Here is an 18,860-nt window from a genome sequence, read left to right on the forward strand (position 1 = left end):
GAAGGCAGGTAACGGATCAGATTCATGGAAAAGACTCGGTCCATGTTGGGTTCCTATTTTCCTTTACTCAATTATAAGTGGCAATCTTATTATTATCATTATTATTTTTTTAGAGTTTTTGAAGACTTGGGGGTGCACGTTTTTTTTACGTTATACTTTCGATCATTAACTAGTACTGATGCGGCTGCCACTCATGTATACTGATGCACCTTTTGGTTTTCTTCTTTAATTTGATTCTTTGTTTCTTTAACTATTATTATATCATATATGGTGCTTACAGAGTATCATATATGGTGTTTTCTTTAATTATTGTTTTTTTTTTTTTTTTTTTAACATTGGCATCAGAGGTACAAAATGCTAAAAAATGCTAAATTTTAAGCATTCAGTTTACCATATACCAAAAAAACCTCTCACATCAAATGTTGTAAATGCCAAAATTTTTAGCTACAATTCTAATTTAAGACAAAAGTTGTATAAATTTTATTGTTTTTTATTATTATAGTTTTCTCTTTCCTACTTTTCTCTTCCTCTCCTGTTTCTGATTTCTCTCATCACTCTCAACCTCTCTTCCCCTCACTTTCACCCTATTTTCCCCTCACTTTCACTCTGCCTCTCCTTCTTCCTCTTTCACTCTCACTCTCACTCTCACTTTCATTTTGCCTCTCTCTTCCTCTTTTACTCACACTTTTAGCCTTGCCTAGCCAGCCACCTCGCCACACCACACCTCCATGATGCCATGCTGCCGAATCTCTCTCTTGATCGGCAAGTAATGGCTTTTAATTCTGGGTTTGTTTGTGGATTTTTTATTATTATTTTTTTTTTGGTTATGGGTTGATTTTGATTGGGGGGTGGTGGTTGATTTTGGTGGTCTTGGTGGTTCCGGTTTGTTGCAGTGGGTTTCGATTTGGAGGTGGGTTTGGATTTTTGTAAAGTTTTTTGGGTTTGGATATTGTTGAGTGGGTTTTTGCATTTGGATTATTATTATTATTATTCTTTTGTATTTTTTGTAGAATTATGGTGGCCGATGGTTATGGGTGGTGGTCATGATGGTGGATGGGAGCTAGGTTCAAAGAGTAGAGAGAAGGGAGATGGTGGATGGGTTTTAGTCCAGTGTCAGGGGGGGGGGGAGAGAGAGAGAGAGAGGTGTTTTTGGAGAAATTAAATTAATTTTTTTATTAGTTGTTTATATTATTTTAATGTTTTGAATGGAAGATAGAAGATGTGATGTAGGATGTAATATTAAATACTATGTTAAAATAGAAAAAGTAGGTTTTTGTATGTTAAATTGGCATTTGGCAATTGATGCTAGTGCTCTAACATAGAGCTATTTAGCCCAACAACAACAACAACAACAACAAAAAGTTAAGTAATAATAATATAGAGTTTGCTTTTCTGCATGAGGAGCAAATGAAAGATGAAAGGCCAACAAAATAATTGGTTTAGACTTTAGAGCCCAATGAGCAAGCTCATGGAATTTGGAATTTGTCTTTCTTAAAAACCAAGGTTAGACCAAGCAAACGAGTCTTGATAAATCAGGTTAGGACAAGTTAATCTGGTTTGGGTCAAAAAAGAGTTTTGAGCAAATTAGGTCAATTGGGTTATAAGTTGGGTTGATTAAGTTATGGGTTAGCCTGTATTTTTTAACATACAAAAAAATATATATAATAATAACAACAACAATAATAATGTATCTCTTTTTTCAATACAAATAATAGAGAAAAAAAAATTAACAATACATACATTTTTTTTAATATTTGAGATAGAATTCTATTATAACATGATCTAAGTGTATGTGTATGAAGTTCACTCCTAGGGACTTGAACCTTGGTCCTTACTTCTCCCACACCCTATAAGCACTTATACTTGTGGAGTGACCATTACATGCCAATGATGTGCAGTAGTACAATACATAAATTCTTAAGTTGATACAATCCGTATTTCAATAATAATTTCATCACCATAAAGAATGAAATAAATTCTAAGTCTCATGGACCATAATTTTTTTTAGGTACAATATATTGCCACAAAAATACTAAATGTGCATATGAAATTGTGAAGAATGAATATGTTGTATTATCCCATTTGAAAGTCTCACCCCTTTATAAAAAGGCCCCACGCCCATTATAAAAATGTCTAAAATTATATGATAATAATTTTTTTTTTTTAAATAAATGGATGTACACCATTTTTCTCATGAGTGATACTAGGTGTAGGGGGATGAACTTGATTCAAGGCCGAATTCCAAATGCTCAGAGGATCATACTTGAGGAATGGGCCAAGCCCATTTTAATGAGTAATAACGGGAAACCTCTCAAGACTATTCCTGTGGAGTTTCGAGTATACCGGCCAACCCTAAAACGCTTCTCCGAGCTCATAAGCATGGGTGACCCCTTGGCAAACGAAAGAAGTGCCATGGGAGATTGACTCCATCCATTCTATTCTTGGCTGAGATGGTGCTCTTACCAATACCACTTCGAGAAACCTCTTGAAAGGATAAGGATCACAAAAGTCATCACCTTCGCATTAATGAGAGGTTCTCTACCTAACCTCTTCCACGTTAAATACATATAGGACAACCTGAACAATACATAATTCCCCCAAAAGTCTTGTTTCAAGATAAGAATGGTGAGGAAACCAATAAAAGAAGGGGAAATATCCCAAAAAGATCCAGCTAGGGGTAGGTCGGCTAGAGGGATAAGGGAAGGGAAAATGCCTATAAAAGGGGAGGATATGGCAACAAAGGAGGGGTCGAAAAAAAGAACAAGGGAGAACCTAGAGAAGAGAGAGAAAAAGTAATAAATGAGATATTCCTTTTTCTTTATAAATCCTAAATTAGTTGTTTGAACTTCCCATTGTGGAGTATTCACCTTGTTCTATTGGTAAATAAATTGTGCTAGTCAGTCTTCTAAGAATTAATCTGTCCTTAATCATACAATATTTCTTTTTGAGTGTTTCTGACTCCCACACTAGGGTTTTTACAAATTTTACTATATAAGGTTTACCAATTAATGTGTTAGCAATTATAAAAAAGAAAAGAAAAAGAAGTAATTTAAAGTTTCCTAAAAAAGGTAATTTAAATATTCACTACTTAAATTGATAAAGTTCACCACTCACATTTATTGACACATTAATTTGTAAACATTTTGTGGTAAAATTTGTAATAGTTTTAGTATTTTCCTTCTCTCATCTCTCACAAACCCTCCAAAATACTAAACCAATAGAAAGTTAGCTCAATTGAAACCCTAAACTTTTTTTCAATGATGATACATCTCCCTAAATAACTTGAGGTTTTAATTTTTGTAAACTAATTTTCTACATAGTAGATTGTGAATATCAATCACCTAATCTCCTACATTGCCACACATCAAACAATCGCTATATCTCTCTCTTAACACCAAATATAAAATTGAAATTTGATTGCAACTTTAATTAACCATGCATCATCTTATATGTAAGATAAAGTATACCACCAGAAATCTTTAAAAAAATAATAAATTTTCATTTCTTTTTTTAAATTTTATACTTGAAGACGTTATTTAATTCTCTATATGAAATTAACTTTAGTTTGATTAGTAGTAATTCATCAAATTAACCTTAGTTTGATTAGTATTAAGTAAATTTATTTAATTAATATTAAAATAAAAAATGCCCCACTTAAATTCATTACCTTAGGCCTCAAACTATATTGAGTCAATCTTGCCAAGAATGGTTGTAGAAAAGTAGAAGATTTTGTAATAAGGGGTGTGCAACCAACCCACCAACCCGCTAAAACTGACCCGACCTAATCCAATTCAACCCAACCTGCCGGATTGAGTTGTTTTTAGGGGTTAGTGGGCTGGGTTGGGTTATGAATTTTTTTTTAATAGTAGGTCGGGTTAGGTTTGGGTCATAACAATCTCAAACCCGCCTAACCCGACCCAACCCACCTAATTTTAATTTTAAATTATATATATTTAAAAATATATTATATAATTAATAAACTTTTCCCTTATTCGACTCTTCCTATGTAAAACTCAATTACCTTGCAAACCCTAACAATCTTACTTCTTTCTCTGCCGCCTCCCACTCCCACTCTCTCACTCCACTTTTATTTGTTTATAATTGAGCTGAGATACTAGTTCATGTATATTTTTTTTTTTATCAACTCAGTTGGATATATTTTGTTTAAAACTGAGTTGGAATACTAGTTCATATATATTTTGATTATCAACTTAGGTGGCGAGTTGGATATATTTTTTTCTACTTAATTTAATAATAGTAGTAATAAAGAAATAAAATTGTCCAACCCATGGGTTAACCCAACCTAATCCATGTAGGTTGGGTTGGGTTGAACCCCTATGATGGGTTAAGTTGAGTTGAATTTTTTTTTAACCTACCATGGTGAGTTGAATCGAAAAATCCCCTCAACCCAATCCATGCACACCCTTAGTGTAATCTATATCACCTCTCCTCATCTAGAGGATTGTGGAGGAGGACAAGAATAGCGCGATGCCAAAATAGATGTCAGAGTCATTTTCTACACATATGTTCCTTAGCCTTCATTGGATGGCAAGTTGGATTGACCATCTAATAGCTTATACTTCTACTTGGACAAGGTCTATGGTGTTTCTCTCTCTCTCTCTCTCTCTTTTTTTTTTTTTTTTTTTTTTTTTTTTTGTGCAAATGCAAATACCAAGGTTCTTCTCCAATCTCTAGCAATCAAAGTTAAGATGGAGTCATGTCTACCTACCTTCGCAGCAAAGTTAATCTTGATTGTGTCCCCATTAGGATGGGTCCATTGTTGATTTCCTCTTAGTGGAGGCTGCAACTTTCTTCTCTATTCTCTAATAGCTTTGTGTTCCTTGAAGAGTCTGAAGAGCTCTTGATGGATGTCTGCATATAAATTTTTCCTGCACTCATGGACTAGAAAACTGAAATAACTAGTTATAGTAATCATAAAGGGGCTAAATAAAATATGTTCTTTTTATACATATGTTTATAAAGCAAGTTCCTACATTCAAGACAAGACAGTGGTGGCTCCAATTGTATGTGAGGATGGTCACAGGACCACAGGACCACCCTCACTTGCTAATTATCGGGCTGAGGATGGGAGCTGGTCACGACAAACAGGCAATATTGTCCGAAGAGATAAAACTCCTCGGGAAGCAGAGTGGAAACTTAAAGCCCGACCACCCAACAAGTACTCAGAAGTGGACAACCATGCTTGGAAGGAGGATAAGCCTTGGAGAGAGGAGAGTCAGCAAAGAATTGAGAAATATCTGGGAAGAAAGCTACTACCACTGCATTGAATGCTCTGCACCTAACTAATTGACCGCATTCATGTGAAAGTAATACTTGAACAGTGACCTCTAGCCTAATAGCTACCCACAAATACTTTAAGAAGGTGCTGATAGGATAAGTATAAAGGAGATTAGCAATCTGATCTACACATGGAAGGCTAAGATAAAAGAAGGGAAGGGAGCATAAAAAGAGAAGGATTCCATTACAGAAAAATCTTCAGAAAACCAGAAAAGAAACCACTTTGTAACCAAGAATTTGAAATATTTGTATAAGTCTGAAAATATCTATAAGAACATACCATCCTCGGGCATGGCCGAGGAGTCTTTTTCTTTTCAACTTGTTCATCTTAGCCATTCCAACACTAATTAACATACTGTAAGTTACTTTTATCTCATTTAATGTTCAGTAATAAACCCACTCTCTAACAAATTTATTGTTGTGAGCCTTGTGTGCGCCGGAAATGAAATTATTGGGCCTAACTTCACTTGGGCTCACAACTTATTTATGTAGTGGGTTTTAGGATTTCCTACTTTGGGTCGATCTTGGCACAGAGACTCAAAGTAATATTCTCTCTCTCTCTCTCTCTTCCTTCCCCCCTGTTTTTCTCCCTTTTTCTTCCCCAACTTCTCCTATTTATAGCTCTAAATTAGTGGAGAGACCATGATTACTGCCATTGTTAGTGCAATTAAAGGTCCAATATTATCTGTTGTAAGTGGGTGTTTAGGTGAGTGGGTGTTTAGGTGAGAGTGGAATGTTGAGATTATGGCTTTGGAACTTGGTTCCAACTCAAGCTAATATGCCCGATAGTGATGTTTACTGGAAACTACCGAGCACCCTATGGTACGTCTGGATTTTAGCCTTTCTTAGTTGTTCGGGAAATTTATGTCAAGCACCGGTTAGTGGACGAGATTCAGACTTGTTGTTTATGAGGGTAGTATAAAGCAGAGATTTGAAAAATGGGGCCGTGCTACCGAGCCTGAATCCAAGGCCCAATTGGGTCTGGGCACCTCGGTGCCATACAAGCCTATTGGATCATTGTTTGAATCTTTTGGGCTATGGATCAAATTGAGTCCGTACATATATTATATATTATATTAACTTATTTTGACTACCCTAATAAAACTGTTAAACAACATGACCTGAGAATCACAAGTATTTGAATTCAACAAAAATAATTCGCAATATTTTCGCAATAAATCTTATTTGGTAAGTTGTTACTAATTCTAATTTGGGCTCAATATTGACATGTTTTACCCACCAATAACAGTTTGTTGCATAAGATTTGTTATGAAATTGTTATGGTTATTTTATTATTCTCATATCAGCATTTTCACTTTCTACTTTATCTCTTATTATTATTATTATTATTATAGTTTATTTTTTTCTCTTTGCTAGTATGAAAAATTGTAATATTTCATGTATTTTTATGTTTTTTTTTTTTTTTGGGGCAATGTTGATATATTTAAGTTGTTTCTTTATTAAATTTTGTATAATTTAAGTTTCTTAGTGACCACCCTAAAAAAAATTCTTAGAACCTCCACTGAAACAAGAATAAGCAAAAAGACTAATTCCACTTATTCTTTCAATTGAAAGTTTTTGATTCATCAACTCTTCTAAACAGTATTAAAAAAAATGGAGTGACATAGGTAAGAAATCAATTCATCATATGTGATATATGAGCATCCCCTAATTCCCAATTAACAGATTCGTTGTGCAAATCTTTAAAACTAGTACTAATACCAATACTAATGTGTTGTGTAACTTCTCAAAAAATGTGTTGTGTAACTTCATTCAAAAAAATGAAATTGAATCGCTTCAAAATTGGGAAACCATTTCTCTGTCTCTATATGAAATCGATGGCTAGTGTTGCGAAGAGAATGAAATCTTTGTGATGTTTCAAATGTTTCAAATTAGTGATATATGAGCATCTCCTAATTCTTAATTGACAGATTCATTGTGCAAATCTTAAAAACTAGTACTAATATTCCAATACTAATATTATATGTTATAATTAATAATGAATATTAGAAATAATAAAAAGCTGTGTACTTCATTCAAAAAAATGAAATTGAATCGCTTCAAAATTGAAAATCATTTCTCTTTCTCTATATGAAATCGATGGCTAGTGTTGCGAAAAGAATGAAATCTTTGTGATGTTTCGAATGTTGGATATGAATTGCTTGTTTAGTTGGCTTGGATTCTGTCAGTACGCAAACCTTAGTTGTTACTCGTTACCAAACCATAAGGCTTTAGCCAAGGGACAATGGACCCATAGGTAAATCAATGTCTCTTGTTCCTAATCACATAGTGGGCAACCAATGTCCAGCCCTTGATTCACAGAAGCTTAGTCAAAGAGCCCCCTCAATTTGTTCGTGTCCCCATCGTGCACTAGATTATTTAAACAAATAGGTAACCACCAGGCATTTGAGACATGCATTTAAGTCGCAAGACTTTAGAATTGTGAGCAATACGATGCTCGACACACGGCTTGTTCCTGGTGTAGTAGCCACCTAGTTGAGAAAGACATATTCTGTTTCTTTGTAGCTTCTTGCCTACATCAAAGAGTTGTGTTAGTTTTTTGTGACTTCACGCCTACATCAAAGAGGAACTAAAAACTAGAGGGTTGTTTAATAGGAGTAATTCTGAAGTACTCTGTGAGTACGGAGAATGATGCTCTCTCTTCTCATATTCTTGATAGGGTTCACTTATTAAATTCATGGTGGGATCCACCATGAATGTGAAATTTAGGAGGGAGCACCATTTTTCCTACTCCAAGAGTACCTAAGAATTTTCCATTTAATAGGGTGCAAAACATTATATTGCAGTCACAAATAATACACTTTTGTAAAAGATTTTTAACTATCCCTTAGCAAATATTATGCCAGGAAAAATTGCCTCCAAAATATTAGCATTTGTGATGGCTACAAATATAATTGTGACAGTATTTTTCATGTTGGTCACAAATGGTTTCCCATTTTACCAAGTATTTGCGAAGACTTTATTTTTCCCTCATAAATAGTTTTTTTTTTTTTTTAGAGGGCTTTTTGGATCTGTCAAAAGCACTTCACTAAAAGACATTTTTCTTGAGGTATTAGTTTTTTTAGATCCATTCGTAAAATTTATTATTTTTCTTTAGTTTTAAGAGCTTGGCTTAAGATGCATGGACACAGCTACGGGTAAGATACATTAATACGGGAAATTTTTGAAAAATTAAGGACCTATTTGGTTGTGTTGTTTAATCAACAGTTTTCATTGTTTAACAATACAACACATATTTTCACAACACTTAAACAATATTACTAGAACAATATTACCAAATAGGCCTTAAAACATGAAACAGTAAATAAGACATCGTTACAACACATATATAACACCAAAAAATAAAGTGTCTGTAGTTCTTAGGGCTTGGCTTAATTAGCTTCTATGTTTATTCTGGTTATCATAGTTTATAATCGTTAAAGGTTGAATATTTAGAATCTAGGGTCATACTAAAGTACTAAAGTACTGGTCATGACGAATTCCATACTAAAGTGCTGATCATGATTTTTTTTTAAAAGGGTCAAGTTGGAAAATATATAGCTTTTCTTGGGGGAAAAATCTTAAGTCTCCTCAATGATTATGTGTGAATTAAAATTAATGATTATCTAAAAATAGCAATATATATGGGAACAAAAATTTCAGCAAGTACCAATAAAACACAACCATACAATAACACCAAAATTTTACGTGAAAAACCCTACGATGTAGAAAAAAAACCATGGGATAGTTTTGAAAAATATCTACTATGAAATAGAGATTACAACTCTCAAGTTTATACCAAACTTGAGCCCATAATAAATTGAATATATAACAAATAAATCCTAAGGAGTAAATACAATCTCACCATAGAGCTCGAAGCAAAATCTTCCTTGATGTTGACACCCTATTTTGCAAGCCGCATTTAACCTCACATGGAGGGTAAAAGGGTAATTTCACCTTGAAAATATGCATTTGATTCTGGTCATTAGATCCTTAATCTCATTTCACCAAAATGATCTTGATGTTGTAACGATCAAATCGACTGGTCATAAGCCCTAATCGGACCATCAGATTGAAAGTTATCATCAAATCAAGTTCTAATATCCGAGATGCACTATCACAAATTGAGTTCTACTATATGTGATTATGAACAATTGATCTCAATTGATTATAAGTATAATCAATTTGAGAATGATGATGTGTCATAATTTAATTGGTTAGGATTACATTTTATGGTAGGGTTGCACACACTTAATTAATTAGATAGTTAAACATTAATTATTCAATGAGTAATTTGTGCATTTATCTTTTAATTAGGATAAATTTGGAACCAATTATGTCTGAAATGGGAGTGATTGGAACCATTTAATGTTAATTGGGAGCTAATTTTGGACCTATTAATGTTAATTGTGCTGAAATCATTTTCTAACAAATGACCTCTGCTCACCATTTCATCGATATCTCTCAGAATATTTTGAATCTGTAAATGAGGTTAATTTTCTCAGAAACTAGACATCCGGGGCTTCAATTTGACCACAAGAACAAGACAATTTCGATCAGAATTGAGTCAGATATGATTATTCGAAATTGGCTCTACAAGTTGTTACAGCAGTTACGGGAAAACCAAATTGTGGCTTGCTCCTCACTCTCACCAATTTTTCCATTTAATCCACCAGATTTCCCCCAAGGCTAAAATGAGGTCTAGGTTCATGATTCTTTGTCAACCCTCATTAAATGACATTCCATTCATATTTCCTCCACCACTACTATATAAACTCCCCTCTCCTTCATTTCAAGACACACAAAAAACCCTCTCTCTTCTCTTCTCTTGAGTTCTATATAAACCAAATTGTGGCTTGCTCCTCACTCCCACCAATTTTTCCATTTAATCCACCAGATTTCCCCCAAGGCTAAAATGAGGTCTAGATTTATGATTCTTTGTCAACCCTCATTAAATGACATTCCATTCATATTTCCTCCACCACTACTATATAAACTCCCCTCTCCTTCATTTCAAGACACACAAAAAACCCTCTCTCTTCTCTTCTCTTGAGTTCTATATAAACCAAATTGTGGCTTGCTCCTCACTCCCACCAATTTTTCCATTTAATCCACCAGATTTCCCCCAAGGCTAAAATGAGGTCTAGATTTATGATTCTTTGTCAACCCTCATTAAATGACATTCCATTCATATTTCCTCCACCACTACTATATAAACTCCCCTCTCCTTCATTTCAAGACACACAAAAAACCCTCTCTCTTCTCTTCTCTTGAGTTCTAGTGAAGTTGAGTAGTCTTGTCATATCTTGATCTTCCTGAGACTCAAGGTATTGAGTGAGAGTCACTCTTCTTCTCCTAACTCTTCTTTTCCTCCACCCTTAGAACCTTTACCAAGAGTCTCCTCCTCCACCATATGGATCTTGCATGAAGGTATAATCCATTTCCTTAACTTTCTTTTTTGTGTTGCCATGATGAGAATTTAGGATTAAAGCATGATAGTAACTATTTAAATTCTCTTGAATATGTTTGAATGTTCTTAAATGTTCTTATGTGTTCTTCATATGTTCTTGGTTATTCATCTTATGTTCATGCATAATACTAGTTTCGATCTTAAATCCACATAAAAAACATGAAAAAGATGTTTGTTTAATAATTCTTTTAAATTCTTGAATCTAGGATATCACCATCTACACACATTCACTATAATTTATTTCTCAATTCAAATGAAATGCTTAATAAATTGAATTAGGGTTTATCACATGCACACACTTTAAATTCAACATGCAAATTGATTGATAACATGTTGGATGATATGATATGAATACTGGCCACCATAGTCTAGAAGACCAGTTTCACTAGGCAAGGTGGGTGCCTAACACCTTTCCACTTTGTAACATACCCTCCGAACTTAGATCAAAGGTTAGTAGACCAAATGCTTATCCATGTAATTTTCGATTTATAGATTGTAACTAGGAAACAAAGTCATGTACTTTATCTTAGATTGTTCTTAGGACCAAAGTCATGTAATTTCCTATGATCAATGTAAATTCAATTTCAAATTAATAAAATGATGAATTTTTCAATTTTGGTTTTCTTATTTATTCCAATAATTAAATAAGTGGTGACTCCATTATAAAACCCTTAGTCTAAAGGGGAAAATATAATCAGTCGAACCTCCATTTTGAGAGGCAATAACACTCTAACTAGCTTAGCAAAGAAAAATTTCTATTTTTTTCTTTTTCACTCTCACACTCTCACTATGTTTCTCTCTATCTCTTCAGACTACACCTCCTAAAGCTCTCACTTGTATTTTTCTCACAAGGGTCGAATGGCTCTCTCCAGTACTTCAACTCTCTCTCTCTCTCAGTGTATGTATCTCACGTTGCATCACACAATGGCCAAAAGGCCTTTCTTTTCTTTTCCTTCTTTTCTCCTCAGTGTGTCCAAATCATTGTTATTAATTCTGTTCTGTTCCGGCCGGAATGGCCAGAAAATACCATTCCGGTATGCAAACTAGAATTAGAAACCACCCTATTCCATCTTGGATTAAATTTTGGGCCATTCCGGTCAATTTCGGCCATTTCGGGATATTTTTGTGAATTCCGGCCGAAATTGAAGTTTCGGCGAAAATGAAGTTATAGCTTCAATTTCGGCCGAAATGAAGTTATAGCCTCTTTTTTTTTTTATAATTCCTTCACCATAAACGTGAACTCCAGTTCAGATCTACTACCAGTTTGCACTACTTTGAAATTGGTCTTCCTCAGTTTTGCAATCTGCACTACTGCTGCGTCTCTAAACTTTCGAAGACATAAAGTGAGGAATGAAATATAAGTGATAAGATTTTGAAATGAGGAATAGGAGTAGAGAACTCAATGATGCACCTAGCAGATAGTGGGTGGAGTTTAAGTTGAAAGGAAGATTCTAGGAAGCTTCATGGTTTTTAAGTATCCCACTATGTTTGTTTATTTACCAAAAAAAACCAAAAACTTGATTTTTTTTTAATAATTAACCCAATTACTTTTTATCTTCTCAAAAAAAAAAATCACTTTAACATTATGATTTTCTTTTAAAAAACTATATTAAATTCATTAATTTATAACATTTGGCTTAATAATAGAAATGAATAATAAATCTTTTTTTTTATTAGTTACTATATATATATATATTTATAAAACGGTAAATCTTAAAACGGTATCCAAAATAAGTCAATACCAAAATATTTCATCATAATAAATAAATCAGAACGGACACCAAAATGATATTCATAACATTGATCGAAAGACGCCTTGACCAGCTTTTCATCAAACCAAAAACTGATTTTGGAAGCTTCGAGGAAGGGAAGCGTGCTCATTAATTGAGCTTTGACCAATGCATTTGGGTTGGACCCACACGGTGCTGCACCCAACAAGAGCAACGACGCCTGATCTAGTTATTTCTGTAGTCCCTAATTCTTTTGCATCAACCAGTTGCCCATAAGTGACCGATGACTTCAAGATGAAGAAATTGTGGGTCTTAGTACGGAAACTGAGGGCCTCTTTCCCAAGAAATTTCTAGTATATTTGTTTGTTGTGAAAATACATGGGTTAAAAACATAAATATATGTTGTGATGTTCAACGAAAAACAATGGTTTAAACATAAATACCAAACACACCTGAATGATTGGAATTATTGGGTAGGCATCTTGATCCTGTTCATCCAACTGGTTCCATGAACTGTAGGGTTGCAAATGCAGCATCTAGTGTGGGTTTGGAGTCAAGCACTTTAAATCAGTGTGAGGACTTTAAAGGGCCCAGAGTGCTTCCTTCTGTTATGAGAAATCCTTCCCAACAAGAACCACAAGAATCAATAGCCCAAGATGAGACGCTTGCTGGGGAGATGAATGGATCTATAAGATCTGAAAGGGCTGATGAAAATGAAGTCTCTAGTGAATACTTTTCAGCCACTGAAACTCACCAGAGTATATTGGTATCATTTTCAAGCCATTGTGTGCTGAAAGGAATTGTATGTGAACGCTTTCGGTCCCTGCGCATAAAGTTTTATGGTTATTTTGATAAGCCTCTAGGGAGATATCTGCGTGATGACTTGTTTGACCAGGTAAATATTTTTGGGTTTCCTTTCGTTTAAACTTCTTTTATTTATTCACTTTTACTAAATTTCAGTTATAAAGTGGAATTATGTTGGTTAACAGAGCTTGTAATTGCCAGACATGTTGCTGTCGATCATGTAAAGTGCCAGTTCAGGCCCATGTCCTATGTTACACCCATCGACAGGGAAAGTTAACAATCAATGTTAGATGCCTTCCGGATATAAGACTACCTGGGGAACGGGATGGTAAGATCTGGATGTGGCACCGATGCCTAAGGTGTGCCCATGTGAATAGAGTTCCACCAGCTACTCGTAGAGTGGTTATGTCAGATGCTGCCTGGGGACTTTCTTTTGGAAAGTTCTTGGAACTTAGCTTTTCAAACCATGCAACTGCTAATCTTGTTGCACCCTGTGGTCATTCATTGCGAAGGGACTGTCTCCGTTACTATGGGTAAATTCTATCAGATTTGGAACTCTTGTTGAATTTCAATTGTTGAATGCCACATTAGTGGTTGTTGACAATCAAATTCAACAGGTTTGGGAGCATGGTTGCATTTTTCCGGTATTCCCCTATCGATATTCTTTCTGTTCATTTGCCACCGTCAGTGCTTGAATTCAATGGCCATGTTCAATATGAATGGACAAGAAAAGAGGCTGCAGAGGTGTTTATGAACCTGAAATTTTATTTACACAGTTATTTTGAACTGATGCTAAATAAGTAAACATAAAGCTAATATAGTAGCTTTTGCGAGTATTTGGGATCACTATTTTAGTAACCTACTACCTTTTGCGCTACAGCTTGTCCGTAAAATGGAGACCTTGTATGCCGAGATATCTGATGTACTTGATAGCTTGGAAGAAAAATGTAAGGCTTTTGGTAATGAATGTTCGGACACGAATGACTTACAGGGCCACATCATGGAGCTGAAAGACTTGCTTAAAAAGGAAAGAAATGATTACAATGTATGTACTGACAATATTTGATATTCTCATTACAGGATTCCTGGTTCTAAAACCTTGTAGAGTGCCTGTGTTTTCTTATTTTGATTTTCAAGTAATATTATTCTCAGCTTATAATTGTCTCCTCTTTAATAGGGTTTGCTTCGACCGGCTATTATGGAGACTTCACAGCCAGACTGGCTGTCTGGAGACATTCTGGAATTGAATCGCTTGAGACGCTCTCTTTTAGTTGGTTCACATGTTTGGGATCAGCGGCTTTGTTCATTGGACTCTCTACTTAAAAAGAGTTCTATTTCAAAGGCTGCACAAGGGGATGCATCTTATGCCCAGCTGAAAGAGCTGAAGAGTGAGTTATCACACAAGGATGGCATGCTTGGCAGTGGGCATGAAGATTCTGACGCTTCAAAATTACATGAGTCTCTTGGCAACAATTTGCAGTCAGAGCAGGAGCAGCCTAATGTACCAGCCTTTGAACCTTCTGTTGCTGTAGACTCGATGTTAACCACATGTCATCATCATGTCAGAGAGGAGGAAAAACATTCAGATGGGGAAGTTAGTGTAAATAAGACACTAAGTGAAAGCTTATCGCCCAATGAGTCTACTATATCTGAGAGAATAGATTCTGCTTGGACTGGTACTAATCAACCTGCAATGAAAGCTCAACTTCATTCATCACATGCAGATGAACTCCAAGCTGGATCTGTCAGGCAGATTAGTCAAAATGGTAAACCTCCTTTTAGAAGGTTAATGTCACGAATGAGAGTTCGTGCTTTTGATTCTGCATTACGAGTCCAAGAAAGAATCCGGAAGGGATTGCCTCCCTCTTCCTTGCGTTTGTCGATACTTAGATCTTCCCATGCCTCTGGATATTACAGGAGTATGGTGAGAGATCCTGTTTCCAATATAATGAGGACTTACTCCCAAATGCTGCCATGGAAGACACGGAAGTTAAACTTAAATGTCAGTTCCACACCATCACTTATCTCCTCCGCATCTCATATGGCTGAAGGTGCTCGGCTGCTGCTTACGCAAACTGGCCACAGTGATTTAGTTATTGCCGTTTATGAAAATGAACCCACTAGTATAATCTCGTATGCCCTTAGATCCAAGGAGTATAATGATTGGGTTGCTGATAAGTTGAATGAGCATGAGGGAAGCTGGAGTCTCCATGAGAGCACTAAAGAAGATTCTGCAGTTTCCACCTTTTCTGCCTGGCAGTCTTTTAGGTCTTTGGAGTTTGATTATATTCATTATGGTAGTTATGGATCTGAAGTTGCTTCATCATCAATGGGTACGTTTTTTAAAGATCCCAAAAGACCTCCACATTTAAAAATATTTTTTGAGGATGAGTTTTCAACTGCCGGAGGCAAAGTAAAGTTTTCAGTCACTTGTTATTTTGCCAAGCAATTTAACTCTCTAAGAAAAAAATGCTGCCCTAGTGAAGTGGATTTTGTGCGATCCTTGAGCCGCTGCCGGACATGGAGTGCACAAGGGGGGAAAAGCAATGTATATTTTGCCAAGTCATTGGATGAAAGATTCATTATAAAACAGGTTACAAAAACAGAGTTGGATTCCTTTGCGGATTTTGCACCTAAATATTTTAAACATTTGACAGAATCTATTAGCTCGAGAAGCCAAACTTGCCTTGCAAAAATTCTTGGCATTTATCAGGTTAGGCCTAACTCTTTGCTTGCTTGGCGTGTGTGTGTGCCTGCACTTGCGTGGGTTAATCTGGGTATATGGTGCAAAGACCAAGAGTAGTATCTATCTTCTTGTGATTCTCATCTTAGTGATGTGATGGCAGGTCTCTGTAAAACATCTAAAAGGTGGTAAGAAAACAAAAATGGATTTGATGGTGATGGAGAACCTCTTTTTCAAGAGAGATATCTCAAGGGTTTATGATCTCAAGGGCTCTACACGAGCTCGTTATAATTCAGACACAACAGGGACAAACAAAGTTCTGCTAGATATGAATTTGTTGGAAACATTACGAACAAAACCTATATTTGTTGGAAGCAAGGCAAAGAGAATTCTAGAAAGAGCTGTCTGGAATGATACATCGTTTTTGGCGGTAATCTTTTTATTTTTTTATTTTTTTTAATTTAATTTTTAATCTTCTAATTGTTATAATAGCATCAAATTTGATCCTAACTGAAATCAGAACAAAAGTTAATGGCTTAATTTGTCTTATAATTGTGGATATGGTCACATTGACATTCCCTAGGTTTTTGAAACTCACTCTATGGTCCACATTGACATTCCCTAGGTTTTTTTTTGTTTTTTTTTTTAAATATTTTTTAAGTCCATTCCCTAGGTTTTTGAAATTTAGGATCCGTTTGGTACATATGTTTAAATAACAGTTTTTAATTTTTTTTAAAATATGTATGAGTTAAAAAGTGTGTGAAAATACATATAATATTGTTTAAAAACTGAAAACATATGTTTAAGATTATGTACCAAACAGGGCCTCACTCTTTTGAGGTTTTAGAAATCATTAACATCCCCTTGGTTTCATATTTCTAATGATGCATCTGTTCAATTTAAATTCGAATCAAGTAGCTAGTTATATGTAGAACATTTTATTTGGTTTTGAGCTTAATAACTTGAAATGGATAACTATGCCAAAATATTGTTCAACACAGTTAAATCTGCCAACAGGATCTTTTGCCCATTTGTAAAGTCCATGGGAGGTAATGCCAATATGAAATCCATGGTGTCTGGTTATTGTCAATATTTTACCTAAATATAAAGTGTAAGGTTGGAATTGGATAGGATTCCCAAAAAAAAATCATAAAATGGCTTTTAGATTTTGTTGTCATTAAAGCATTATTTAATATATAATGATTTTTTTTTCCCATCTCATGTTTCTTCAGTCTGTGGATGTTATGGACTATTCCCTGCTGGTTGGGGTGGACGACGAACGCAAAGAGCTGGTTTTAGGGATCATTGATTTCATGAGACAGTATACCTGGGACAAACATTTGGAGACATGGGTGAAGGCATCTGGGATACTTGGTGGTCCAAAAAATGCTTCCCCCACCATTATTTCTCCCAAACAATACAAGAAAAGATTCCGGAAGGCGATGACTACCTATTTTCTCACTGTACCTGATCAATGGTCTTCATGAACTGCTTCATCGCAATTTTTTTGTTTAAACTCCAAAATGCATCTGTTTTCAATAAAGAATAGGGGAGGATTGTAATTGCAGATAAATGGAGAGTAAGATTCCTTCTATAATTTTTTTTTCTTGTTTTGTACACTGTATATGGGCAGAACTAGCCCAAATGAAAGGCTTCACACTGAGAACAAGAAGAGATGGTTATATTGTTGGTCTGCTTTGTGTCTCAAAATTGCTCTCCCATTAATTGTATATCCTATGAAAACTAACACATAATTGTGAATTGTCCCTTAAGAGCAACCACATCAGCATGTGTAAAGTCTTACAAAATAGAAAAAAGTTATTCATTTTACACATTTTGACCCCAAAAAACCCACATTAGTGGGTGTAAAATTATGCATTTATGCACAATTGCTACAGTAACCGTGTATATAATATATGCACGATTACTGTAGTTTTTCCATCTATTATTTTAATATTATCTTCATATATATTATAAAAGACCTATTTCACTCTTTTGTTCTCTCTCCTCTCACCTGAGCAACACCAACAACTCTCAGTAGTCTCTCCCTGTTTCATTCCTAAGCACTTCCTCTCATCTTCTCTCTTCGTCTGCTTCTCGAAAGCTCTTGCTCATTTTCATCACCACAAGAAATAATGTGATTGGTTTTGGGGTTTTACAGCCCCGTGAGGAGGATGGATCAACTTGGAGGTATCTCTATTGATAGACTTTTGGGCAAATTTCTTTAAAAAGGTATGGGTTTTTCTCATTGAGATTTTAAGATTTTTTTTGTTTTATGGTTTCAAGAAAGATTCTTGGGAGTTTCTCTAAACTAATTTTTTTTTAGGGCTTCTTGGGAGTTTCTTGTTTCAAGTGAGGGCATGCAACAAGGTTTCTTTCATTGGGCCTCTCAGGGGATTGGGGCATGTTTGCTTATGCTATAATAGATTGAGTTATATAAAATCTATTCTTGTGTTGGATATTGATCTTGCTTGTCTAAAAAAGCCTGAATAGAATGTAGTACTCTGTACACTAGCTGTCACTTAGGCTAGTCTTTGTTGAAGATTGGGATGTGGACGATTCACATTTGGACCTTGTGTTTTAGAATTTAACTTAGTTTGGATTCTTTAGGGACTACTTGGGAGTCTTACTATTTAGGTTGGAAATTTATCTACACCTGGCTTTTTGCATAAATTTCTACTGGAAGTCTCCAATTCTATGATACTAGATCTTAGGCACATTAGTGCGTTAAAAGATTATTTGCTGGTTTTCTGAAAGTTCATAAAAGTACAATTGTACCTGGAAAAAAAAAAAAAAAAAGGCTTTAAAAATCTGTTTATTGGCAAATAAGCCAATAGAAATAAGCTAATCCAAGTGCTATTTATACACTAATATT

At 35.0% G+C, this 18,860-nt stretch overlaps 1 protein-coding gene across 3 annotated transcripts; it reads left to right on the forward strand.

Moving 5' to 3' along the window:
* The first annotated feature begins 12,938 nt into the window (after positions 1–12,938).
* LOC115978831 (putative 1-phosphatidylinositol-3-phosphate 5-kinase FAB1C) lies at positions 12,939–18,431 on the forward strand. Of its 3 annotated transcripts, XR_004088884.1 has the most exons (9): positions 12,939–13,393; positions 13,504–13,835; positions 13,920–14,046; positions 14,183–14,347; positions 14,480–16,015; positions 16,149–16,415; positions 17,218–17,564; positions 18,147–18,217; positions 18,312–18,431. XR_004088884.1 is itself a non-coding variant. In XM_031100710.1 (7 exons), exons 1-7 carry the CDS (start codon positions 13,007–13,009, stop codon positions 17,470–17,472), a joined length of 3,069 nt encoding a protein of 1,022 aa, XP_030956570.1. In that variant the 5' UTR covers positions 12,939–13,006; the 3' UTR covers positions 17,473–17,732. The 3 variants fall into 3 exon arrangements, 2 of the variants coding, with proteins under 2 accessions (XP_030956570.1, XP_030956579.1); XM_031100710.1 differs by lacking the exons at positions 18,147–18,217; positions 18,312–18,431 and having other exon boundaries at positions 17,218–17,732; XM_031100719.1 differs by lacking the exons at positions 18,147–18,217; positions 18,312–18,431 and having other exon boundaries at positions 13,278–13,393; positions 13,488–13,835; positions 17,218–17,731.
* Positions 18,432–18,860: the final 429 nt, after the last annotated feature.

The sequence above is a fragment of the Quercus lobata genome, chromosome 1 (assembly GCF_001633185.2).
Source record: "Quercus lobata isolate SW786 chromosome 1, ValleyOak3.0 Primary Assembly, whole genome shotgun sequence".
NCBI lineage: Eukaryota > Viridiplantae > Streptophyta > Magnoliopsida > Fagales > Fagaceae > Quercus > Quercus lobata.

Bases quoted from the DNA above. Each gene is read 5' to 3' on its own strand.
- LOC115978831 (XM_031100710.1), top strand. From the start codon at position 13,007: ATGAACTGTAGGGTTGCAAATGCAGCATCTAGTGTGGGTTTGGAGTCA. The intron at 13,836-13,919 runs GTAAATTCTATC...CAAATTCAACAG, and splicing joins GACTGTCTCCGTTACTATGG to GTTTGGGAGCATGGTTGCAT. The intron at 16,416-17,217 runs GTAATCTTTTTA...ATGTTTCTTCAG, and splicing joins ATGATACATCGTTTTTGGCG to TCTGTGGATGTTATGGACTA.